Genomic DNA, 26,009 nt, shown 5'->3' on the forward strand with positions numbered 1-26,009 from the left:
TCCCCCCCCCCCCATTGCCCCTCCCTGGCCCAAACCCTCCCTACTCCTCCCCCTGCCCCAGCCCTCTCCCTACCCCCCCATTGCCCCTCCCTGGCCCAACCCCTCCCTGCTCCTCCCCCCGCCCCAGCCCTCTCCTACCCCCCCCATTGCCCCTCCCTGGCCCAAACCCTCCCTGTTCCTCCCCCCGCCCCTCCAGCTCCTCCCCCCCCCCATTGCCCCTCCCTGGCCCAAACCCTCCCTCCCTCCCCCCGCTCCTCCCCCCTGCCCCTCCCTGCACCCTCCCTACCCCCCCCCGCCCCAGCCCTCTGCCCCTCCCTGGCCCAAACCCTCCCTACTCCTCCCCCTGCCCCAGCCCTCTCCCTACCCCCCCCACCCCTCCCCCCATCCCTGCTCCTCTCCCTGCCCCTCCTCCCCCCCGCCCCAGCCCTCTCCCAACCCCCCCCATTGCCCCTCCCTGGCCCAAACCCTCCCTACTCCTCCCCCCGCCCCAGCCCTCTCCCCCCCCCCACCCCCCCCCCATTGCCCCTCCCTGGCCCAAAGCCCTCTCCTGCTCCCTCCCCCCGCCCCCCCCCGCCCCAGCCCTCCCCCCCCATTGCCCCTCCCTGGCCCAAACCCCCCCCCTCCCCCCGCCCCAGCCCTCTGCCCCTCCCTGGCCCAAACCCTCCCTACTCCTCCCCCCGCCCCAGCCCTCTCTCCCCCCCTGCCCCAGCCCTCTCCCCCCCAACCCCCCCCCATTGCCCCTCCCTGGCCCAAACCCTCCCTGCTCCTCCCCCCGCCCCAGCCCTCCCCCCCCAGCCCCAGCCCTCGCCCTACCCCCCCCCATTGCCCCTCCCTGGCCCAAACCCTCCCTGCCCCCCTCCCCCCGCCCCAGCCCTCCCCTCCCCCCCCATCCCCTACCCTCCCCTCCTCCCCCCATTGCCCCTCCCTGGCCCAAACCCCTCCCTCCCCCCGCCCCCCCTCCCCACCCCCCGCCCCAGCTCCTCTCCCTACCCCCCCATTGCCCCTCCCTGGCCCAAACCCTCCCTGCTCCTCCCCCCCCCCGCCCCAGCCCTCTCCCAAACCCTCCCTCCCCCCCCCGCCCCAGCCCTCTGCCCCTCCCTGGCCCAAACCCTCCCTACTCCTCCCCCTGCCCCAGCCCTCCCCCTCCCCCCGGCCCCAGCCCTCCTCTCCCCCCGCCCCAGCCCTCCCCCCCATCCCCTCCCCCCCCCACTCCTCCCCCTGCCCCAGCCCTCCCCTGCCCCTCCCTGCCCAAACCCTCCCTGCTCCTCCCCCCGCCCCAGCCCTCTCCCTACCCCCCCATTGCCCCTCCCTGGCCCAAACCCTCCCTACTCCTCCCCCCGCCCCAGCCCTCCCCTCCCCCCGCCCCCCCAGCCCCCCTCCCTCTCCCCCCCCCCCCATTGCCCCTCCCTGGCCCAAACCCTCCCTACTCCTCCCCCCAGCCCCAGCCCCTCCCAGCCCCTCCCTCCCACCCCCCCCCCATTGCCCCTCCCTGGCCCAAACCCTCCCTACTCCTCCCCCTGCCCCAGCCCCTCCCCCCCCCCAGCCCTCCCTCCCAGCCCCCCCCATTGCCCCTCCCTGGCCCAAACCCTCCCTACTCCTCCCCCCGCCCCAGCCTCTCCCTCCCCCCCCATTGCCCCCCCCCATTGCCCCTCCCTGGCCCAAACCCTCCCTACTCCTCCCCCCGCCCCAGCCCTCTCCCACCCCCCCCATTGCCCCTCCCTGGCCCAAACCCTCCCTGCTCCTCCCCCCGCCCCAGCCCTCTCCCTACCCCCCCCCCTCCCTGCCCCCCTCCCTGCCCCAGCCCAACCCCCCCCACCCCTCCCTGCCCCTCCCCCCCCCGCCCCAGCCCTCTCCCACCCCCCCCCATTGCCCCTCCCTGGCCCAAACCCTCCCTACTCCTCCCCCTGCCCCAGCCCTCTCCCTACCCCCCCCCATTGCCCCTCCCTGGCCCAAACCCTCCCTACTCCTCCCCCTGCCCCAGCCCTCTCCCACCCCCCCCCATTGCCCCTCCCTGGCCCAAACCCTCCCTGCTCCTCCCCCCGCCCCAGCCCTCTCCCAGCCCCCCCCCATTGCCCCTCCCTGGCCCAAACCCTCCCTACTCCTCCCCCTGCCCCAGCCCTCTCCCTACCCCCCCCATTGCCCCTCCCTGGCCCAAACCCCCCTCTCCTCCCCCCGCCCCAGCCCTGCCCCTCCCTCCCCCCCCCTACTCCTCCCCCTGCCCCAGCCCTCTCCCTACCCCCCCATTGCCCCTCCCTGGCCCAAACCCTCTTTCAACCCCCCCCCCGCCTCCCTGCCGAGCCCCGCCCACTCCCCCTCCCTCCTCAGCCTCTAGCCCCGCCCCCTGCCGCGCGCCGCCGCCGTTGCGCCCCCGGCGGTTTCCCGCCCTTTCCAACGGCCGCGGCCCGCCTCGTGCCGGGAGGTGACAGTTGGGCGGCTTGGGGCGGCCGCGGGAGGGGGAGGGGAGGGGGAGGTGGCACCACGTGACCCGAGCACAGCTGGTGGGGGAGGGGCTGGTAACCCCTCACTAATGAGCTACGCCTAATTAGCGCTGGGGGCGGTTCCCCCCAGCTGATTATTTTTGCGTTGGTGACACTAATGACTCCTCCCCCCAATTAACACCCAACGCTAATTAACCCCCCCGAGCTAATTAGCCCCCCAGGAGGGTCAGAGCACCCCCCCCCTCCGCCCAACTGCTAATTAACAACCCAGCGTCCTTACCACAGGCCAGTGGTGGCAATAGCTAATTAACACAGGTAATTAATAAAGACCAGTAGTGACCCCCCAGCCCAGATGAGCACTGCAGGGTAATTAAGATGCTAACGATCAATGGGCTGGCCACAGCCTCGCCACCCCCCGAAATAACCAACAGGGTAATTAAGATGCTAACGATCAATGGGCTGGCCACAGCCTCGCCAGCCCCCGAAATAACCAACAGGCTCAATACTACAGCCCCAATTCATTCGTCAGTCCCTCGTTAATAAAAGGGGCCGTCGCCTCCAATAGAAACAGCCAACACGCCGGGGAAAATGCAACTGACAGGTAGCCCACAATTAGCCCATTCGGGATAATTAGCGAATTGACGATTGCCCATAAGCAGGCTGTGATTAAAGGACCCTACATATTCAATTCCGCCTCCGTGGCCCCCGGTAACAGATACATTACCAATGAAAAGGTAACCGAGAGGCAAATAATTAGCAAACAATCCAAAATAACCAGTAAATGCCCTTCATTTTTGGTCATAACCCATACAACAGGCCTAATTAAATACATCATGGTATCCTTAAGTAACCCATGAGACATAAAACACACACGCACACACAAAAGAATGGCCATTAATGACGGATACTAACTAAGGAACCTGTGCTCCAAATAGAGATTCACAGATTAGAAAGAGGCTTGGCAGAATTCAATTTATATCTGTGTAATATTTGGATGGACAATATTGATGTGTTGCCACGTTTTTCTCAATTTGTATCTGTTTAAATTTTCACTGTTGTGCAGACCTGTGAGCTCAGACAATTCCCTCCTCCCCCCAGTTTTACTTATTTAAATTTTCACCATTGCGGGAAATCATGGAGGGATCATTAAGGGTGTGTGTGTCAGACAATAATTATTTAATGATGGTAGACGCTGAAATTCAAAAAGTGAAAGCTTCATAACTGATGAAGCATAAACTATCTGCATCGCATCACAAAACATATGATGTCAATATCCCAAAATCAAGCTCCGATAATTTCCAAAGTTCTGGCTGTAAATTTTGGTTATTATCTAGTGAAACATTTTGTGTGTGTGCAGCGAAACTGACATTTGCTGGCATTGGCCGATAAAAACCTGATCCTCCCAAGCTCCAACATAATCCACAAAAGGATGAATGGCTGATGATGAGTGGTAATAGCTACAAAACCCGGTCAGAATAGAGATTCATAGGTTATAAAGCCAGAAAATGTTAGGACCCATCTTGTCTGAGTGCCCTGAGCCAGGCCATAGAGTGAACTGCTCTGAAGATTTCACATCAGTTATTGATAACAATCAATGCTCAGTTAGCAAATCATTAACGCTATTTGTGAACAATATTTTATAGTTAAGTGGTTATACATAACTAATAATACATGTGTAATAGCTAGTAAATATTTCATTCAATAGACCACCGTCATTAATGTGTTATATCAAAAACTTAATGAATCATCCATATTTGTTTCATTCACAAAGAACTTGATCACTTTTATCCATTCACCACATCCCTCTAGTCTTCCTTGGCCCCTCATCCTCAATTCATCCATCCTCACACACCCCCATCCATCCGCACAACCTTGTCTCCTCCCTCCCTCTCTCCATCTTCAGGCGCCCTCAGCCATCCCGCTATCCATCCCTATCCATTCCATTCCATCTGTGTCTTCCTCCTCCTTCATTCACCTGTCGCTAGATCTAGCCACCTAGCCCCATCCCTCCCCCAGTGCAGGCCTGCACATAGCTAACGTCTCCTTGTCTGTGTTCTCCACAGCATGGATTGGTTTCACTGCAACCAGTGTTTCCGCCAAGATGGTGCTGACTTCTGCATCACCAGCTGTGGACACCTCTTCTGCCGGAAATGCTTTACTGCAGGTGAGACCTAGGACATGTCCTCTGTGCTTTGCCCCCTGGGAGCTCAGGACTAATGGTTGTTTTAAACGTTTCCTTGAAAAATTACATTTTCTAAGAAAAAAAATTATGTCAAAAACATGTCTCCAAAAATAAATATTTTTAAAATTAAATTTGAGAAGAGATTTTCAACAATCAAATTCTACAAAATTTCCCCCTGGAAGATTATTTTTTCTTTAAACAAAATAATTTTTTGACGAAACTAAAGAAGAAACTGAGGCTACATCTAGACTACAGGCTTCTTTTGGAAGTAGCATTTTTTGGAAGAGATCTTCTGAAAAAACTTCTTCCGAAAGAGAGTGTCCACACTGCAAAAGTGCATCGAAAAAGCGATCTGCTTTTTTGAAAGAGAGCGTCCAGACTGAATGGATGCTCTCTCGCATGTAAGCTGTGATTGCTGTGGGCAAAATGGCCACCAGGGCACCTGTGCTTTTTCCTCTTCCCTGGTCTTCGGAAAGAACTCCCTCTTCCCCGTCCACACATGCCTTTTTGCAAAAGAGCTCTTTTACAAAAAGGCTTCTTCCTCATAGAACGAGGATTACCAATGCCGGAAAACCCCCTCAGTTCTTTCGATTTCCTTGCGGAAGAACGCAATTGCAGTGTGGACGTTCCTCAAGTTCGGTTGGAAAAATGGCCGTTTTTCTGACAAAACTCTGTAGTGTGGACATACCCTGCTATTTGTCATTTAGAGATAATGGGAAAATTCCCATTTTCTAGCTTTTATCTTTGCTCTTCATTTTCCCACTGGAAAAAGGAATGGGAAGATGTAGAAGATAAAGTTAAATAAAGTGAGGTGAGGGGAACCCACATTTGCACCCCTGTTAACTTTTTCTGATGGGAAAAAATGATAGAAAATGATAGAAAATGGGGAAAATAGTTAGAAGGTTGCACTTTTCCCCCCCAACCCAAAAAAGTATGGGGGAATGAAGAGGAGGGAATTATACAAAATATATTTTTCACTCTTTTTTTCCATGCAAGTTCTTCCCTCACATTTCACACATTTTTTACCACAGGAAAAATGCATAAATAGCTTGAAAAAATGTTAACAAGTGTGAAAAGGTAACACTTGAAAACCCCTTTTCCCAGTGGGAAAAAACTAAAAAGGGTTTCTCTCACCTTCATACTCTGTTTCACTAAAAAAGAACGGAGAAGGATAGAATTCCTGGCCTGTGTGCACAAACTGTGCCATTTTACAGTCTCCTGGCTTAGTTACATCGGTATAAACTCTGTCCTGATTCTCCTACGATAATAATCAAATGTTTCAACCTTTGCAGATAAATGTGCCATTTGTGGTGCCACCTGCAAGTATCTCTGTCTCGCCAGTAATGTGAGTTGCTTTCCTCTTTCCCCATCCTGCCTTCCTTCTCGTCTGCTCACGAAGGGTGATGCTGGTTTAACTAGAGCTGTGCTCTGATGGCAATTTACCATGAGGCTCTTTTACAGTTTTAGCCCTGAACAATTTTGTTTTGATTGCTCCAGGCCCCCAAAATAATCATGTTGGCTCAAAATCTCTAGGTGGATTCAGGCACATGGGCCTCTGACCCCTTGAAACGTCCCATACTCCTCCCTGAAAATCCCCCAGGAAGCCTGAAAGCGGCACAAAGGACTCTGGGATACAGCTTGAAGGTGCCCCAGCAAACCAGCCCGTATCTGACGGTTGAGTGGGAACGTGTCCTTTTGAAAGGGTCATCCATTCTTGCTTGAAAGACTCCATACCAAAACCAGAGATGTGCAAATTTGTCCTGGGCTCGCCATCTTAATCCCAAGTCATGCACTGTCTTGTTTCAAGTTCCGGCTTTCAGAGACACTGACCCAAGTAACCAGAAGTACCACATGTCAGCGCATACAATAACTGTGGTTGCTTTTCAAAGCATGAGCTTGCATGAGATAAAAAATTGGGGGTTGCTTCCCTTGCTTTCAGGTTGGAATCACATGTTCAAGCCTTCTGTCTCACGCTATGGCTACAGTACACTGTTCTTCCGGAAAAAGCTACGTAAATTGCAAAGTGCAATTTGTGTAGCTTTTTCCTCTTCTCTTTTTGGAAGAGGTTTTTCCAACATTTGGCCAGTCTACACCGGGCCAGATGTCAGAAAAAAACCCTTTTTCGGAACATCCCTTCTTCCTCATAAAACGAGATTTACAGGGATGTCGAAAAAGTGCGTCTGCTCTTCCGAAAAAAATTTCAGAAGAGCAGACGCGTTCCCTGGACGTGGCAAAAAACTCTGTAGTGTAGACAAAGCCTCAGTCATGAAGGCTAGAAATGTGTGGGTGGGTGTGGGGGTGGGAGGGTGGTGTAAATTAAAGTATAAATGAAATTCTCCCATCGTCACAGTGTAAGCGGTTGGCAAAAAATAATGGACAATGGGATAAAAACGCCATAGCTTTCTAGCCTCAGGTTTTATAACACTGGGGTCACATATGTTTGTAGATACATGTCTCTCAATCTTCACTCAAATGTGCCCCTCAGATGCCAGTCCCTCTTGCCCGGATCATATTGCTGTGGAGACATGACCGAAGTCGGGTGGGAGCTACTCCATATTGCTCAATTTCTTTCTCATTCACAGATGAAACCCCAAGAAAAGATCTTTTTCAAGAGCCCGGTGGAAACAGCCCTCAAATATCTGGCCCACATCTCCCAGGTAAGGGGCAGATCTGACAGGCTCTATCCCATGTAACTATAGGCCAGTAAACAGTTCTGGGTTCAAGAATGAAAAAAGCTACATGAGGCTCAGTTGATGAAGAATTGAAGGACGGAGGTAGAATCAACACCAGGCAGCAGCACAGTTTTATGGAAAACACCTCAGTCAAACAAAGCTGACCTTCTCAGAGGAGATCACAAGTTGTGTTGGTAAAGGTAACAGTGTAGATCTGACTGGCTTTTGAAAGATGTTTGACACAGCGCTGCCTGACACCCTGATTAAAGATTGGGCAGGGATCCAATGGTGACGGTGCACACGCTAAGAACCGGCTAAGGGACAGATGGCACCAACAAAAAGAGAAGACAGAGAGGGGACATAACAGCCTTCGAGTCCCCCAAAGAGTGTTACAAAGAGGAGGGAGACAAATTGTTCTCTTTAACCTCTGAGGCTAGGACAAGGAGCAATGGGCTTAAATTGCAGCAAGGGAGGGTCAGGTAGGACATTAGGAAAAACTTCCTGCCTATCAGGGTGGCTAAACACTGGGATACATTGACTAGGAAGGTTGTGGACTCTACATCCCTGGAGAAAGTGAAGAGCAGGTTGGACAGACACCTGTCAGGGATAGTCTAAGTGGTGCTTGGTCCTGCCGTGAGGGCGGGGGACTGGACTCGATGACCTCTCGAGGTCCCTTCCCGTTCTAGTGTTCTGTGATTCTAAATAGTTCTCCACAGGAAACCACCATCCAATGGGGGTGTCGCCAGCTGGATCACCCAGAGGTTAGCTCTGCGCCTGGTGGTTTGCAGCACTGTGTACGCATAGCTAGCAACCGTGTCAAACCAGCCTCCTGTGAGACAGTTCCTGGCTTTGCCAATGGGGAGCGGCTGGAAAATGGTTTGCTTTTAGCAAGGCTTTGACACAGCAAACCCGGGCAGTCTGATCTTGAGGATACTACAAGGCGGAGGTCCTCACAGAGTAATACTGTCAAACCAGGAGCTCCTCTCAACGAGGGGTCACTCCCGGGACGGGTACTAGTCCATATTCTCATTCAGGACTCAGACAACAGAGCCGAGAACACGTTTCTAACATTTGCAGCTGTCTCCAAGCTGGGAGGGGTCGCTGGGATTCCAGTTCCAAACGACCTTGACCGATGGAGGAATGGGGCCGAATTCAACCAGAGGAATTTCAGCCAAGAGAAGTTCAAAAGACTTTGCTTAGAAAGGAAAAATTCAGAGACACAGCTACAAACCGGGGAAGGATAAGATAAAGGGGTACCGCGGTTGCAAAGGCGCCAGGGGCTTGAGTAACTCACAAACTGAAGATGAGTCACCAGCGTGAAGCAGTGGAGAGGAAAAAAAATCAAATATTCTGGGGGGTTGTCTGTAAGACATTGTTGTCCTGTTGTGCATGGCCCTGCCAGGGCCTCTGTTGGAGCATTGGGAAAGAGGGGGGCAAATTGGAGACAGTCCAGACAGGAGCGGCCTTAGATGAGCTGCCGGAAACTGGTGCCCTAGGCGAAACGCGCGATCGGCACCCCCGCCTCCAAAGCCCTCAACGGCCGTTTATCTCGGCACCCTAGGCGACCGCCTAGTCCGCCGGAATTGACGGGCCGTCACTGAGTCCAGAGGAGAGCACCGGAAACATGGCCGGCCGGGGAAGGTTAACCACATGGCTTACTTAGGGCTGCTATAAAGAGGATGGAGCTGGATTGCTCACTGGTGGCAGAAGAAGGGGTGAGGGGCTTGGAGGAATCCCGGCGCTGGAGATTTTAAAGACCCCCACCTTGAGGCTGGCCTGGGTTTCCTCGGTCCTGCCTCAGGGGTGGGAGAGCTGGGGCCAGGCCCTCGGGCACTGGGGTGTTTCCAGGCCATTGCTGTGTGTGAGGAAGGCAATACGAGGTCACCCAACGGTTGGTGGAACGGGGCCTCGGGCATCCGGCTCACACCCGTTCCAGCCCAAGGCATTTCAGCCCAGAATGCCCAGTTCTGCACCCAGGCCGGAGGGGACCCGGAGGTCCGAGGGGCTCCGTGGCCACGCCCGTTCTGCGGCGACAGAGGCAGAGCGGAGACCGCTAGGGACAGGTGGCGGGCGCCCGTGACGGGAGAAGGGCAGAGCCGAGCCAAGGGAGCGAGGGGGGTGGAGACGCCGCCGCCAGCGAGCGGGCTCTGCTGTTATCGGAGAGGATCCAGGAGGTCCCCCGTTTTCCCCCAGGGCCAAGCAGCTGGGGGCAGTTCAAGGGCAGGTGAGAATGGAGGACCGGGTTTAATCACCAGGCTGGGGGCTGGTTAATAATCAGTGCAAAGGAACTCAACCCTTCCCCCCCCCCCCCCCCCCGCTAATTAATTACATTCACCAAGCCAGATAAGGAGGGCCACAAATGGGGCTGACAAGTTAATCATCTCGGGGAATTTCGGTGCAGTCAGCAAGAGCGGCTCAGAGGTTGCAGCCTTCTGGCTCCCCCCCCGGCCAGCCTTTTCCTGCCCCGAGCCCCGATGGGGCCAGCGCCCCCTGGAGGGAACAGATGCCAGTCTCCGTTCCCTGGACCAGCCAGTCCCCACCTGGAGCTGCGTGGGACCCAGACCCCCAGAGGGGAAAAGCCTCATGCCCCATTCGCTGCCCTGGGGGCTGGTGTGGGAGCCGATGCCCCCTAGAAGGGGACAGGCCCCTGCCCCATTTGCTGCCCCCGGAGCCAGCCAGTCCCCGCCCTGGCGTCAGACGGGAGCCGGCGCCCCCTAGAGGGTCCGGCTTCTGTCCCATTCACAGTGTCTGCCTTCCAGGTGTGGGGTTTCCAGCGGGCGCAGACCGAGCGGCTGCTCTCGTTCTACAAGGACCGGGTGTCCCAGGCGGAGAGGTCCTTGCAGGAGGCGCGCCAGAAACTCTCCACTTGCGACAGGTGAGAGCCCAGCCCCCAGGTGAGTGCCGGAGGGGCGGGGGGAGCCTGGCTCTCGCTCATGGGAGCCCAGCCCTTCCGACCCTCCCTGTCTCTCCCGCAGAGAGTTAGAGGCGCTGAGGGAGGAGAACAAGGAGCTGAAGAAATATCTGAGCATCCTCAAGGTGAGCGCTGGCTGTCTGTCCATCCGTCCATGTGCTGTCCCATCCGCTGCCTTGTCCCACCTGCTGTCCGTCTGCCTGTCTCATCTTGCCCGCCGTCCGTCCGTCTGTGTCTCAGCCTGCTGTCCATCTGTCTGTCTCGGGCTGCCCGCCATCTGTCTGCCTGTCATCTGTGCCACTCACCCCCCGTTCAGCCCGGACTCCTGTCTCTTTCCTGCTTCCCGGGACACACTAACCTCCCACCACTCTCCCCACAGGCCTCGCCCAGCCGATGCCAGGGCACCAGGTCAGCAAACCCCTGGGCAGGGCGAGGGGCTGGAGGGGGGAGTCTTGGGCAGTGGATAGGGAGCAGCGGGAGTGGGGGTGCCAGGAGGCAGAGCTTGGGGAGTTGGGAGCAGTGGGGGTGGGGTGCTGGGTGGGGACTTGGGGGGTCATGGGGGCAGGATGCTGGGCGGGGGGAGTTGGGGCAGTAGGGGTGGGGAGTTGTGGGGGCAGGGTGCTGGGCAGGGAGGAGTTGGGGGGCAGGGGCGCAGGGTGCTGGGTGGGAGAGCTGGGGGACACAGGGTGTGTGCTGGGTGGGGGATGGGGAATTGGGGGGTACTGGGGTGCAGTCCCAGGCACCCCATCCCCTTGGTCCTGAGCTGTGTCCCTTTCTCTGGGGCAGAGGCAGCACCCCCCGGCCGGTCGGCATCACCTCCCCCTCGCAGAGCGGTAAGGCGCACGCGCGTCCAACGGCGAGGGCAGGCGGCCCGTGGGGTGGAGGGGGAACAGGGCAGTCGACTAACCGATAAGCAAAAGCATCGAGGGTAACGCTACGACGACCTGCATTCCTGCCCCTCCCGCCTGGCTCAGTCCTGGCTCCGGCGGGCCCGGACCTACCCCGCTGCGATCTGCACGTCGAGTGGATCAGGCAGCGCGGCTCTGTCTGGACTCGCTCTGGCCCCACTCCCGGGGAGCCCCCTGCCCCCCGCACTGCTGCATCTCTATCAGAGGGAGCAGCGCAGGGGCAGGCAGCCAGTCTGCGGGGAGAGCTGGTTTTTAAACGGGCTCCCCTCGTGGACCAGCTCTCGCCCGCCCCCCCGCACTGCTGCATCTCTATCAGAGGGAGCAGCGCGGGGGCAGGCAGCCAGTCTGCGGGGGGAGCTGGTTTTTAAACGGGCTCCCCTCGTGGACCAGCTCTCGCCCGCCCCCCCCGCACTGCTGCATCTCTATCAGAGGGAGCAGCGCGGGGGCAGGGAGCCAGTCCGCGGGGGGGAGCTGGTTTTTAAACGGGCTCCCCTTGTGGATCAGCTCTCGCCCGCCCCCCCGCACTGCTGCATCTCTATCAGAGGGAGCAGCGCAGGGGCAGGGAGCCAGTCCGCGGGGGGAGCTGGTTTTTAAACGGGCTCCCCTCGTGGACCAGCTCTCGCCCGCCCCCCCGCACTGCTGCATCTCTATCAGAGGGAGCAGCGTGGGGGCAGGGGGCCAGTCCACGGGGGGAGCTGGTTTTTAAACGGGCTCCCCTCGTGGACCAGCTCTCGCCCGCCCCCCCCGCGCTGCTGCCTCTCTATGAGAGGCGGTAGCGGGGGGCTCCCTGGGAGCGGGGCTGGAGCGCACTGGCTGCCAGCCCCACCCCCGAGGACTAGAGAATAGTCGACTAATCGATAAGAATTCATGAGGTTACGTGACTATTCAATGAACTGATATTTAACATCCCGCTGGGTGGTGGCAGAGAGCCAGGGTGCCCATGGGGTGTGGGTGTGCAAGGCCACGGGTGCTCACAGTGGTGGGCGTGCAAGGACTGGCGTTCCCACAGGGCGGCGGGCATGTTCATAGCGGGGGCTGGATTCCCCATCCTTGCCCAGCAGAGGAGCTAATGCCCGTCCCTCCCCACAGGTGCCCCACGGCCCCGCACTCAGCTGTCCAGCCAGGTGGTGAGGTCAGTGTGTGTGCACACGTCCCCTGCTGGTGGGGAACGGGTGTGTGTACGTGAACACGTCCCCTGCTGGTGGGGAACGGGTGTGTGTACGTGAACACATGTCCCCTGCTGGTGGGGAACGGGTGTGTGTACGTGAACACGTCCCCTGCTGGTGGGGAACGGGTGTGTGTACGTGAACACATGTCCCCTGCTGGTGGGGAACAGGTGTGTGTACGTGAACACGTCCCCTGCTGGTGGGGAACGGGTATGTGTACGTGAACACATGTCCCCTGCTGGTGGGGAATGGGTGTGTGTACGTGAACACATGTCCCCTGCTGGTGGGGAACGGGTGCACGTGTGTGTACCTGCCCCCTGGTGGTGGAGAATGGGTGTGTGTGTGTGTATGTACATGTACACACGCCCTCTGCTGGTGGGGAAGGTGTGTGTGTGTGTATGTACGTATACACATGCCCTCTGCTGGTGGGGAAGGTGTGTGTGTGTGTGTGTACGTGTACACATGCCCTCTGCTGGTGGGGAAGGTGTGTGTGTGTGTGTGTACGTGTACACATGCCCTCTGCTGGTGGGGAAGGTGTGTGTGTGTGTGTGTGTGTGTGTGTATGTACATGTACACATGCCCTCTGCTGGTGGGGAAGGTGTGTGTGTGTATGTACGTGTACACATGCCCTCTGCTGGTGGGGAAGGTGTGTGTGTGTGTATGTACGTGTACACATGCCCTCTGCTGGTGGGGAAGGTGTGTGTGTGTATGTACGTGTACACATGCCCTCTGCTGGTGGGGAAGGTGTGTGTGTGTGTGTGTGTGTGTGTGTATGTACATGTACACATGCCCTCTGCTGGTGGGGAAGGTGTGTGTGTGTATGTACGTGTACACATGCCCTCTGCTGGTGGGGAAGGTGTGTGTGTGTGTATGTACGTGTACACATGCCCTCTGCTGGTGGGGAAGGTGTGTGTGTGTATGTACGTGTACACATGCCCTCTGCTGGTGGGGAATGGCTGCACATGTGTGTACCTGCCCCCTGCTGGTGGGAATGAGCCCTGCACCCCCTAAGCAGGGGCTGGCCTGTGCCCCTTGTAACTTGGTCTCTCCCCCCACAGCCGCTCCTCCTCACTGGAGTCCATCCCCTACCCTCTCTCCAGCACCCCCAGCTGGCCGGTGAGTCGTCCTCGTGCCGTGGGGGATGTGGGGAGCATGGGAGCCAGGAGTGTTGGGGGGCAGGGACCCCAGGGGCTGCTCGGGGACCCCTCCGACTCGCACGGTCTCTCCTTTTCCCAGCAGGCTGCAGGAGCTGCTCGGACCCCCGCTGGCTCCAGCATCGGTGAGCAGGCTGGGAAGCTGGTGGGCTGAGAACGGACCTCAGCTCGGCTCAGCTGTGTTCACAGGCACAAGGCCCACAGGAGGGGTCACCCCTGGGGCTCCCGCTGTCCCCCAGCCCATCCACCAGAGCCCTTGGTCAGCCCCTTTCCCTGCCCAATTTCTCACCCCCTTGCTTCTCATGCCCCCCCAATCCACATCCCCCTGAACTGTCTCCCCTCTGTTCCACAGCCACCCCGTCTCCAGCCTCCACCCACAGCCTGTCCTACCGGTGAGTTGGGGGGGCTCTATGGGGCTGGGATCCCCACCAGGGGCCTAGGGGGCTAGAATTCCCTGTCCAGGGAAGGGGGGATCAGTGGGGTTGAGAGCCCCAATCATAGAAATGGTCTAAAACAAACAAAAGAAAGATTTTCTTCACTCAGCGCAGTCAACCTGCGGAACTCCTCGCCAGAGGATGGGGTGAAGGCCAGGGGTTTAACAGGGTTCGAAAAAACCTCGATAGATTCATGGTGGTTGGGTCTATCAATGGCTGTTAGCCAGGCGGGGTAGGGGTGGGGTCCCTGGCCTATCGGGGGGGGGCAACAAGGGAGGGGTCATGTGAAGATTCCCTGTTCTGTTCCCTCCCTCTGGGGCACCTGGCATTGGCTACTGCGGGCTGACAGGACACTGGGCCGGATGGACCTTCGGTCTGACCCCGTCTGGCCGTTCTTATGACATGGGTGGGGCTGGAAGCCCCTGGTTGGGGGGCGGGAGGGGACTTTGGGGCTAGGAGTGCCAGTTAAGGGGCATCCTCGGGGGCGAGGGTGTCTCTTGCTTCCCCCTCCCTTAACTCCCCTTCTCTCTCCAGAGCCACCGCCTCCTCCACCCAGACCCCTGTGGTGGGCACCTTCCCCCCACATCCCGCCAGGCGGGGGGCAGCAGAGGGGGATGCTGAGCAGGGCCGGGCCCCCCCGCCACTGGCACTGGGCATCTTCACAGGTGAGCCGGGCAGATAAGGGGCCTCCCAACCCAGGCCTGGGAGGCAGGATCTGCAGCTGGGGGGGTCCCAGTGAACCCCCATTTGCCCCACTAACCCCTCCCATCTTCCCCACAGATCTGAGAGAGGCGGGCACCCTCCGCGGGAGCCAGAGTGCAGAGAGGCCAAGGCCCATACAGGTGAGGGGGGCAGGGGAGACCGGGTGGGAGTCAAGCTGGGGGGCAGTGGGATGGGGTCTCAGATTTGGGGTGTCCGTGGATCTGTGGTAATTTCTTCTCCTCCCCTAGCTGAGGTTCACCCCCCAACTTACACCCTCCCAGCATGGCAGGTGAGACTGGATTGGGGTTCACCCCCACAGAAGGGTGGGGGGTTGGGGGGAGCCCCACACTGACAGAGCATCTGGAGGAGGGAGGCTTGGGGGGGCCCATACTCAGAGGGTCTGAGGGGGGAAGCCCCACACTCAAGGGGGCTCTGATGGGGGGGAGCCCCACACGAGGAGGGTCTGGGAGAGGAGGGCTCTGAGGGGGGGAGCCCCACACTCTGAGGGTCTGGGGGAGGGGGGCCGTGAGGGACCTCAAGGGGCGACCTGCCTCTCCACCATGATTCTTTCCCTGCAGGCCTCCTGGTGCCAGCCGGGCCCCCCAGCTGTAGCAACTGCCCGGGCACCCCACGGCCTCAGCCCCCTGGGACCAGAGGGACTGGGCTGGGGGCATAGGATCCAGGAGATCCCCCACTGCCTGCCCCACATGGCCCCTACCCAGCTCCCCCAGCCCAGCAGTCCCTGTTCCTCCAGCCCCCCCACGTGTCTGATAAATCCGCCAGCTCCCTGGCATGGTCTCCCATCCACCAGGGGGACAGCCCAGCCTCAGGGTCAGCCCCCTCCCCCCCCATTATCCCTGTCCCCCCGCTGCTGGGACCAAAGCGGTTTGGGGGTCACCCCACCGACAATAAATGTCTGGTCTTTCTCTGGGGGCGCTGGGTATTTGCAGGGGAACTGAGGTTCAGGGTGACCCCCTCTCTGCCTTGCAACTGCGGGGGCTCTGTGGGGGTAGGGGTTGGCTAGGGGCAGGTTTGGGGGGTGAGCCCAGAGGCCTAGCAGGAGTGGGGGAGGCCAGGGGGCAGCAGCCAGGTACCGAACTAGGGAGAGGGGCAGAGGAAGAACTGAAGGACGGGAAACCAGGGGGAGAGAGGAAGGGGCATTGGAGCCACCTCCCCACCGACACGAACTAGATGATGCTGAAGCAGCCCCGCCCCCTTCCACCCGCCCTCCACCAATCAGACACAGGCCACAGGTGTGGGGTTCAAACCTCGCTTTAACTCTCGCCCGCTGGGCGCTATAAATTAACAACTCCAGAAAAAACAAACGAACGGCTGCACTCGCTCACCACCGCCCCGGGCTCTCCCACCCTCGCTCCGGCCCCGTTTGTAAAACCAAACACAGGGAGCCCTCTGCTGACCACAGCCTGCCCCCTGGCCCAGGCCAGGCCCCCACCAGGGCGTAACGCATTCTACAAGGGGGCGTGGGTGCGAACCAGGGCGGGCTCTAGAAACAGAAGCCGCGGAAGGGGAGAGGTGGGGGGAAAGTCTGGAGAAGGGAGCATACCTGAATCCAGACAACTGGTCGGAAGGTAGCAGGGTCTAGAACACAAACCAGGAAGCAGAGAGAGCCAAGAACCTAGGCTCTAGAGTAGGGGGACTGGGAGCGAAATGGCCACTGGGGGTCTAGATCAACAACTCCTGGTTCTAGGGCCTTTGGCAGCGCTGGGGGGGAATCCATCTGCTCTAGAACGAGGATGGGACCACACGGTGGTTGGGGTTCTAGAACACAGAGGGGAGAAGGTGGTACTAGCTCCTACCATGGGAAGAGGGGGGCCGGTATCCGGTTCTAGAGCACCAAGACCAGCGGGAGGAAGGAACCCAGCTCCGGACACCAGGGAACGGAGAGCACCTTACAAGCGCGCTCTAGGTAGCACAACGCCATCCGGGTTTGGGTTCTAGAGCTGGGGTCCGGAATGGGAAGGGGAATGAGAGGCAGGGCCCAGATCTGGGTTCTAGAGCAGAGGGAGGAACTAGACAGAGCAGAGCCCCAGCACGAGTCAGTTCCCCCCACAAAACACCCCCAGGAGTCCTGGTGCGCCTCACTCCTGGGCGCCCAGGTCTTCCTCCTCCAGCTCGTCCTCCTCCTCCTCCCCTTCCTCCTGCACCATGAGCCCGGCCTCCTCGTCCTCGTCCTCCTGCTCCTCGCCCAGGCACACCACCACCTCGGCCGGCTCGGGCGAGCGGGAGTAGAACCAGTTCAGCACCTGCTGGGTCTCCATGCCCGACTCGCGGCTCAGGGCCGGCAGGTCGTCCTCGCGCAGCTGCTGCCGGGCGGCCCAGTACCGCTCCAGCGGGCCCGTGTCCGTGCGGGGCCCGGGCTCCGGGGCGACAGGCACCGAGTTATCCCAGAACCACCGCAGGTGGCCGTGCTTGAGGGCGTAGCGGGTGTCTCCGAACCACTGGATGATCTCGGCCCGCGGCAGGCCGGTGATCTGCTCCAGCCACTGGTAATCCTCCCGCCGCGCCCACTGGCACCGCAGGAAGAAGGACTTGAGCACCGCCAGCTGCTCTTTGGTCTTCCGCCGGCTCTTGCGCTGCCGCTGGGCCTCCAGGGTGCCGTGGGGGTGGCCGGGCCGGGCCCAGGCCTCGGCCCCGTTGACGGTGGCTCCGGAGGAGGGCGAGGCGGCGTGGAGGGGGTTCGTGCTGTCGGCCGCCCCCAGCCGGCAGGGCTTGCTGAGGTCCCAGGCGGTGTCCGGATGGCTGGCGCCGGCCAGAGGATCCGCCCAGGCCCGGCACGGCGGGGGCGGTGTGGGGAAAAGGCTGGGGGGCGGCGGCGGCGTCTCTTTGGCTTTGTGGTAGGGGGCTGCAGAAGCTCTCCCTGGCTCTGGGGCTCCCTGGGCTACGGCTGCACAGGTCCCTGGGGATTCCTGGAGCTTGACTTTGTGGGGGGTGGCCGTGGGGGCCTCCCTGCCACCCAGGGCCCGGCCCGCTTGCAGCAGGGCCTCGCTGGGGGCCAGCAGGGCCCCGAAGGCCGGGCGGTCCTGGCGGCAGGCCAGCCGCGCCCGTGTCTCCTCGATCTCCTCGGCGCTCCAGCTGATGCCGCAGCGCAGCCGCTGGGCCATGAACCAGGCCTTCACCTTCTCCAGCTGCAGGCCGTGCCGCAGGCACAGCAGCGCCAGGTCGGCCAGGCTGGGGTAGGGGAAGTAGTTGAAGGCTTGGTGCAGCGGCTGGTGCCCGTCCAGCTCGCTGGTCTGGGACGCCTGGGTCCACACCAGCTGCAGGTCCTCTGAGATGGGCGGCAGGCAGATGAGGGCGGCCGGCGAGCCGGGGCGGCCCAGCGACTCCTTGTTCGGGGGCATGGCTGGCCCCGCCACCGTGGGACCCCTGGCCAGGCGCTGTGGGGACGGATGGCTGTGGGGAGAGAACACACAGGGCACAATGAGCAGGAGACCGCCGGGGGGGGCAGGAGGAAAGACAAGTGCCCCTTGGGTAGCCAGGCAGCCCCCCCCCCACCACACCACTGGCCAGCTGTGCTTCGGGATGGCCGCCCCCTCCCCTGGACTGCAATGGGAGGGAAGCTCTTACCTGCCACAAGGGCGTCTGAACCCCAATTCGGCAGTCCGACGTGCCCCTGGGGAGCCTGAGACCTAGGGGGAGAGAGACACGCAGGTGAAACCTGGCTCCCAGCCACCCTGCGCTAACCCAGAAACCCCCCTCCTCCCCCAGTTTCCTAGCGCAGACGCGCCCCGTTTCGAAATCACTGGTCCCAAATCAAACCGAGTCAGGCCGGGGCAGGCTCCGTTCTGGTGGCCGGGCGGCCCACGCTGCCGCCATTTCGAAATAGCTGTTATTCCCCGAGAAAAGCAGGGGGCAGATTTCAAAACAGCCAGCCCGTTCTTTCGAAATATCAGGCCTGGGAGAGCGGAGGCCCCGCCCGCTGTGTGGAAATCGGGGTTATTTTGAAATAACTCCCTCGCGTAGACCAGGGCTCAGAGTGGGAAGAGAACACGGGAATCCTGGCTCCCAGCCCTCCCCAGGCAGGAAACACTGCTCTCGCCTCAAAGAGCTCGGAAAACCCACAATGACCCAGGAATTCACGTCCATCGTGTTCTTAAGGGACCCGAGCCCTCCTTTGCCAGCGGCTCAGGGCCAGTTACAGCTCTGGGTCCCCAATGACAGACACTAGCTGAACAGTCCCTAAAATATGTTTTCTGGGGCAGAAACAGTGCTTGCTGTGTCCACGCGGTGCCTCGGCCCGTCCTGGGCTGAGACGCTAGGACAAGACACCCAATAATTACTAACAATGCCGTTTGTTTTAACGTGCAGTAACTGACGAAGGCGCAGCTGAACCCTCACTGCATTCCGTTGTGATACCATCTAGAAATGACTGCTCCCTGAGACACTCACTGGGTACTCATTAAAGGTATTCAGCAAAAAGATTTGTTCATGGAAATGACTGCTTGGTTACTGACTGGCTAATTAAATAATCAACCAATAATGATGAGTTAGTTGCTCAGATCACAAACTACTGGACCGGCGATTCCATGACTGGAGGGTTGTGCATTTCGTAGGGAGGCCGAGTGGTGGGGCGTGTCCAACTCCACGGCGGTTGCTTGTCTGTCTTTCTATAACGCGATGACTCTGCCATGCCACGGCCAATCCGCTCCAACAATTGCCAGGGAGGTTCCAGGTGGCAACGGCCATCGCGAGCCCACCGAAAATTGGCACAACTGTTTGCACTTCGATGTTGGCCAACGCACCCTAGGTTCGGCAAGTGCCAACCCTGCCATGCGGCGCCCTTTGTCTGCGATTCCCAGCACCGCTGGCTCCGACCAGCTAGAAATCACCCCCCCCGACCTCGACGGCCATTGCTCCACCCTAGAGCCACGGGATCAAATTGAGCTAGATCAGCAAGCTCTTCCAGCTCACGTCTGGCTGCTTGCCACCGTGAGCGAGCAACGGGCAAGGTTCCCATGGAACAGCCGTTTAAGCAACGTTCTCCGCATGACACCAAACTATTGTAGGGATGCGAATGGGTAACGGGTTCACCAGTGACGCATTGAGCATCGTAACCGGTTAACTGATTAACCAGGAATTTACAGCCCTAATCTATTGGCACTTCGGATACAGGCGATGGCACGATATTCTTGATCTTCCAGACGCTGCTCACTTTATAGTGGGGGCGGGGGCGTAACATGGTGTTGGCGACCTCCTCCCTGCAGCTCCCCTTGTCCTTGGAGAGCTGTCTCAGTGACAAGAGCTAGCTTCCGGCGCTCTTCTTTGGGACACCAAGCACTTGGCACGTTTGGACGAAGCTTCCACCGCCTGGCAAACAGCACGGGGCTCACCGTGGTCTGCAGAAACCTGTCATACTCCTGTTGATGACCCGTGGCTGTTTCACTGTGGTGGCTGCCGATTGCTTGTTGACCCCGGGCACGATAGACAGTGAACCGTAAAATTCAAAATCAGCTCTTAGCACTCCGAGGGCCTGCCCACACGAGGAAATTATTTTGAAATAACTAAGAACATAAGAACGGTCGTACTGGGTCAGACCAAAGGTCCATCCAGCCCAGTATCCTGTCTGGGTGCCCCAGAGGGAGTGAATCAAATAGAATGATCAAGCGATCTCTCTCCTGCCATCCATCCCCACCCTCTGACAAACAGAGGCTGGAGACACCATCATGGAGGTTATCTAGCTCTCTCTTAAACCCTATTATAGTCCTAGCCTTCACAACCTCCTGAGGCAAGGAGTTCCACAGACTGGCTGTGCGCTGTGTGAAGAACTTCCTTTTTTGTTTTAAACCTGCTGCCCATTCATTTCATTTGGTGGCCCCTAGTTCTTTTATTATGGGAACAAGTCAAGAACTTTTCTTTCTCCACACCACACACGATTGTATAGACCTCGATCCTATCCCCCCTTAGTGTCCTCTTTTCCAAGCTGAAAAGTCCCCGTCTCTTTAATCTCTCCTCACAGGGGACCCATTCCAAACCCCTCAGCATTTTAGTTGCCCTTCTCTAATGCCAGTATATTTTTTTTGAGATGAGGAGACCACATCTGTACGCACTATTCCAGATGTGGGCTTCCTATGGATTTATATAAGGGCAATAAGATATACTCCGTCTTATTTTATATCCCTTTTTTAATGATTCCTAACATCCTGTTTGCTTTTTTGACTGCCACTGCACACTGCGTGGACGTCTTCAGAGAACGACCCACGATGACTCCAAGATCTCAGTCCTGATTTGTCGTAGCCAAATTAGCCCCCATCATATTCTGTGTATATTTGGGGTTATTTTTCCCGATGTGCATTACTTTACATTTATCCACATTACATTTCATTTGCCATTTTGTTGCCCAATCACTCAGTTTTGCAAGATCTTTTGGAAGCTCTTCACAGTCTGCTTTGGTCTTAACTACCTTGAGCAGTTTAGTATCGTCTGCAAACTTTGCCACCTCACTGTTTACCCCTTTCTCCAGATCATTAATGAATACCTTGAATAGGATTGGTCCTAGGACTGACCCTTGGGGAACACACTAGTTACCCCTCCATTTGGAAAATGTACAATTTATTCCTACTCTTTGTTTCCTGTCTTTTAACCAGTTCTCAGTCCATGAAAGGATCTTCCCTCTTATCCCAGGACAACCTAATTTACGTAAGAGCCGTTGGTAAGGGACCTTGTCAAAGGCTTTCTGGAAATCTATGTACACTATATTTACTGGATCCCCTTGTCCACGTTTGTTGACCCCTTCAAAGAACTCTAATAGATTAGTAAGACGTGATTTCCCTTTACAGAAACCATGTTGACTTTTGCCCAACAAGTTATGTTCTTCTGTATGTCTGACAATTTTATTCTTTACAATTGTTTCAACTAATTTTCCGGATACAGACGTTAGACTTACCGGTCTGTAATTGCTGGGATCGCCTCTAGAGCCCCTTTTAAATATTGGCATTACATTAGCTATCTTCCGGTCACTGGGTACAGAAGCCGATTTAAAGGATTGGTTACAAACCATAGTTAATAGTTTGTCATTTTCACATTTAAGTTATTTCAGAACTCTTGGGTGAATGCCAGCCGGTCCCGGTGACTTGTTACTGTTAAGTTTATCAATTAATTCCAAAACCTCCTCTAATGACATTTCAGTCTGTGACAAGTCCTCAGATTTGTCACCTACAAAGGACGGGTCAGCTTTGGGAATCTCCCCAACGTCCTCAGCCGTGAAGACCGAAGCAAAGAATTCATTTAGTTTCTCCTCAATGACTTTATCGTCTTTAAGTGTCCTTTTGTATCTCGATCGTCCAGGGGCCCCCTGGTTGTTTAGCAGGCTTCCTGCTTCTGATGTACTTAAACATTTCGTTATTACCTTTCAAGTTTTTGGCTGGCTGTTCTTCAAACTCCTTTTTGGCTTTTCTTATTACATTTTTACACTTAATTTGGCAGTTTATGCTCCTTTCTATTTACCTCACTAGGAGCTGACTTCCACTTTTAAAAAGATGACTTTTTATCTCTCTCTGCTTCTTTTACATGGTTGTTAAACCACGGTGGCTCTTCTTTTAGTTCTTCTACTATGTTTTTTAATTTGGGGTATACATTTAGGTTGGGCCTCTATTATTAACTAAAATCGACATACATCCCCAAATAAAATCAAAATAGCAGGTCCCCATTGCAGGGACGTCTCGAAATGAGTCCGAGGCAGGCTCCCTTAATGTGGGCACGCTACCTCGACTTAGTGCCCCAAGAAGCACTGGGGATAATTAATTCAAATAACTCTGGGGCCGAGTTATTTCAAAATAGCACTGGTGTGTCCACGCTCCCGCTATTTCAAAACAGCTATTTTGAAATTGGCGTTATTCCCCTAGGAAAGCAGGAGACCAGAATTTGAAATAACCAGCCCGTTATTTCGAAACAATGGGCGTGGTCGTGTGGATGCTTCGCTTATAAATTTGAAATATGGGGGGGAGGTTATTTCAAAATAGCTCCCTAATGTAAACCAGGGCCTAGGTTAGGGGCTTCCGCAACACCTGGAGGATTGAGCATTGGATAACCCATGTTTTTAGAAGAACAATGCCCAATCTTCCAACTTCTCCAGCAGCGTCCAAGTCCCAGTCCCCAAGGCCTCCTCAAGCTAAGGGAAAAAGGCAGAGCACGAACCGACGGCTGGATGCAGCAGGCAGCCGAATTCCGACGGGAAAGACAGAACCAAATAGCCACGGGAAGTGGTGACGTCTCCGTGTCTTGAGGTCTTGAAATCCAGACTGGAAACCAGGCTTTAGTCCAACCCGAGTTTTAAGGCTAAATACGGGGAAGCTGGGTCAAACCGAGCCGCTCACGATACCTTGGAGATCAAACCAGACGACCTAGTGGCTCCAAGTGGCTGTTGCCTCTGCACATCCTCGTTAAATTAATTCCGTTCTCGCCCAGGGGTGCGGAATGAAACGACGACGGTTCACCAGGGCGAGCCTCTGGCAAGCTCCCAAACCGCTATTTGCACCGCCACAAGTACGGCCAATCGCAGCTCCCATTGGCCAGGAACGGCGATCCGTGGCCAATACGACGGCGAGGAGACCGACCAGATCCAGCCCGGTATTTCCCCACCCCCGTTAGTCTTTGAGGCTCACCGGTCCGTACGGGGGTCAAGCAGAAGCAATGCGGCCCAGGGAGCTAGGCCCGCGAACGCCTGAGCTCCGTGAGGGGTATCTGCGCGAGGCACGACACAGCGGTGGCATCACCCGACCCACCGACCTACAAACCGTTACAGCTGTGAGCAGAGGCGCTGTTGGCGGATTTCTAATTGTTACGAGCAATTATCAGGGTCATAAACCGCTTCTCCCTAAAAACGCAGGTCAGAGTCTGAACCTGCTGTTGGCCGAGCGACAGGCAGGTTGGTCACGTCAGCGTGCGGGCACTGGCTGAGTCTCCGGGTTTCACCCAATGGACAGGGTCTTCCCACGGGGCCCTGCCACGTTTTCGGGCATTTTGCACTTGGCTGGATGCAGCATTCAAAGGTTGTGGCGTTACAGACAAATGGAGAAATGCCACTGACTGGAGGGGGAGCCAAGGGGGCCCAGAGATTCAAAGGCACCCCGGCTCCAACCACTAGACTCCCCTTCCCAGAACTGGAGAAAGCCCTGGCTCCACACGGGCAGCAGACACACGGCCACGGCCCTGATCCCCCAAAGAACAAAGAGAACTCGTTCCAATCAGCCAATCAATCTCATTACAATAACTCCACCGCCATCCGCTTCAATCGCATTTCGAGGCGCGCAGCGGCCCAGGCCCTGCCTGGACGAGATCGCCTGCGGTCGGCCGCTATTGGTCCCTGCCTCACTATCGACTGCGGGGCCCGGGGTTACGCAAGGATCTGACGAGCGATCAGTAATCCCCCGGGGGTCGGGCGAACCCTGCCCATGAAACGTGCACGGCCCAGGCCCTTGGGTTTATGTTCCCCGTCCCCGCCCCAAGGAAAGAGCCACCCCCAATCCAGCAGAGTCCGGGTCGTTAGTGACCAATCAGCCTCGCCGGCAGCCACTAACGAGCCAGGAACTGCCCAGAAATTTCACCATGTGCTGATTGCGTAAAACCAGGGAGTTCAGCTTCCTAATGCGCCAAAGACTCAACCCTGCGCCTCCCCCAGTCACCCCGAAACCTCCTTTCCCACAGCCCCTCCCCCACAGACAGCCCCAACCCCATGAGTCCCCCTCCCAGCCCCCACAGGGATGTTATTAAGGTTGAACTAGCTCTGGTTAACCGGTGAGCTAACCCGCATGCTTAGGGGGTTACCGGTTAACCAGGGCCCGGCCAGGCCAGCTGTGTGTGTGTGGGGGGGGGGGGGGAAGAGAACAATTTACACAGGATTTTATGTCGCTAGCCCCCCCCCCCCCCGTTTGTTCTCAATTTCCAGCTCCCTCCAACCCCCTGCGACCTCCCCCACCTTCCCACAAGCCCCCAGCCCTGCTCTCTCCAATCCCCCCCCCGCCCACTGCGAGGCCCCCAGCTCTCTCCAGCCCCCTCCCCTCCCCCCCCGGTTCTAACCCTGCTCTGCCTGGAGGGGCGCTGGGGGCCCAGACGCCTGGGTTCTCTGACCCTTGTCTCCCCCCCCCGGGGACCCCCCCACCGCGCCCTCTTTCCCCGCAGCAGCCCCCCCCGGCCCCTCCCCCCACTCACACGCTCCCTCCTCAGCAGCCCCCCCGGCCCCTCCCCCCACTCACACGCTCCCTCCTCAGCAGCCCCCCCCACTCACACGCTCCCCCCTCAGCAGCCCCCCCGGCCCCTCCCCCCACTCACACGCTCCCTCCTCCTCCGCTCCGAGTTTCCTCCCAAGTTTTGGGACTTTGCTCCACTTGCACCCTGGGAAATGGAGGCGGAGGGGGCGGGGCCAGGGCCCTGGAAGGGAGGCCGGGCTCTGTCCCGGGAGGGGGGCGGGCAGTGGGGGCGAGTGGTTAGAGCGGGGGGGGCTGGGTTCTCCCCGCCCCCCAGGGACGGACGCACGCGGGGGGGGGCCTGGCCGGGACAAAGGGGGGGCGCGGCCGGACTCACCCTCCCTGCGGCGCTGCCGGGCCGGGCCGGCACCAGCCCCGATCCCAGCCCGGGTGGCCCCGCCCCCGCCTGCCCCTCCCCCCCCCCCGCGGGCTGGGATTGGAGGCCGCGGCCGTGGGGGCCCGGCCATTGGCTGCCGCCCAGCCCGGAAACCGGCCACCAGCTGGACCCCGCGTTCCATGCCGGGGGGGGGCTCCCTCCTGCCTCGCCCGTGCAGCCGAGGATGAATGGGGGGCGCTGGCGGGGCGGGGCTGTGAGGCGGGGTGGGAGGCACCGGGGAGGGGGGCAGGGCTGTGGGGCGGGGGTGAGGGGCACTGGTGGGGCGGGTCTGTGAGGCGGGGTGGGAGGCACCGGGGAGGGGGGCAGGGCTGTGGGGCGGGGATGAGGGACACTGGTGGGGCGGGTCTGTGAGGCGGGGTGGGAGGCACCGGGGAGGGGGGCAGGGCTGTGGGGCGGGGGTGAGGGGCACTGGTGGGGCAGGGCTGTGAGGTGGGGGGGCTGTGGTGCACCGGTGGGGCAGGGCTGTGGGGCGGGGATGAGGGGCACTGGTGGGGCGGGTCTGTGAGGCGGGGTGGGAGGCACCGGGGAGGGGGGCAGGGCTGTGGGGCGGGGGTGAGGGGCACTGGTGGGGCAGGGCTGTGAGGTGGGGGGGCTGTGGTGCACCGGTGGGGCAGGGCTGTGGGGCGGGGATGAGGGACACTGGTGGGGCGGGGCTGTGAGGAGGGGTGGGAGGCACCGGGGAGGGGGGCAGGGCTGTGGGGCGGGGGTGAGGGGCACTGGTGGGGCGGGGCTGTGAGGTGGGAGGCTGTGGTGCACCGGTGGGGCAGGGCTGTGGGGCGGGGATGAGGGACACTGGTGGGGCGGGGCTGTGAGGAGGGGTGGGAGGCACCGGGCGGGGGGGCAGGG

At 58.6% G+C, this 26,009-nt stretch overlaps 2 protein-coding genes across 7 annotated transcripts; one reads left to right on the forward strand and one right to left on the reverse strand.

Annotated features, from left to right (window-relative positions):
* The first annotated feature begins 2,372 nt into the window (after positions 1–2,372).
* Positions 2,373–19,024, forward strand: RNF212B (ring finger protein 212B). 6 transcript variants are annotated; one of them, XM_089774242.1, is made up of 16 exons: positions 2,373–2,419; positions 4,502–4,602; positions 5,913–5,965; positions 7,203–7,277; positions 10,052–10,167; positions 10,268–10,328; positions 10,583–10,611; positions 10,990–11,036; positions 12,201–12,243; positions 13,336–13,393; positions 13,514–13,556; positions 13,784–13,823; positions 14,400–14,530; positions 14,646–14,707; positions 14,816–14,856; positions 15,146–16,190. In XM_089774242.1, exons 2-16 carry the CDS (start codon positions 4,503–4,505, stop codon positions 15,177–15,179), a joined length of 933 nt encoding a protein of 310 aa, XP_089630368.1. In that variant the 5' UTR covers positions 2,373–2,419; position 4,502; the 3' UTR covers positions 15,180–16,190. The 6 variants fall into 6 exon arrangements, with proteins under 6 accessions (XP_089630368.1, XP_075772914.2, XP_075772916.1 ...); XM_075916799.2 differs by lacking the exon at positions 2,373–2,419 and adding an exon at positions 2,427–2,753; XM_075916801.2 differs by lacking the exons at positions 2,373–2,419; positions 15,146–16,190 and adding exons at positions 2,873–3,172; positions 18,894–19,024.
* HOMEZ (homeobox and leucine zipper encoding) lies at positions 15,810–25,248 on the reverse strand. Its single transcript, XM_089774244.1, is given in 4 exon segments — positions 15,810–17,988; positions 18,150–18,214; positions 25,104–25,129; positions 25,132–25,248. Coding segments are annotated over 4 exon segments (1,515 nt in total). The 5' UTR covers positions 25,234–25,248; the 3' UTR covers positions 15,810–16,666.
* Between the last annotated feature and the right edge of the window lie 761 nt (positions 25,249–26,009).

Source organism: Pelodiscus sinensis, chromosome 30, assembly GCF_052426305.1.
Source record: "Pelodiscus sinensis isolate ZL-2025 chromosome 30, ASM5242630v1, whole genome shotgun sequence".
NCBI lineage: Eukaryota > Metazoa > Chordata > Testudines > Trionychidae > Pelodiscus > Pelodiscus sinensis.

Excerpts from the sequence above, each read along its gene's own strand:
- RNF212B (XM_075916796.2), top strand. Across the intron at positions 5,966-7,202 it reads ATCTCTGTCTCGCCAGTAAT|ATGAAACCCCAAGAAAAGAT; the intron begins GTGAGTTGCTTT and ends TCTCATTCACAG. Across the intron at positions 7,278-10,051 it reads ATCTGGCCCACATCTCCCAG|GTGTGGGGTTTCCAGCGGGC; the intron begins GTAAGGGGCAGA and ends TCTGCCTTCCAG.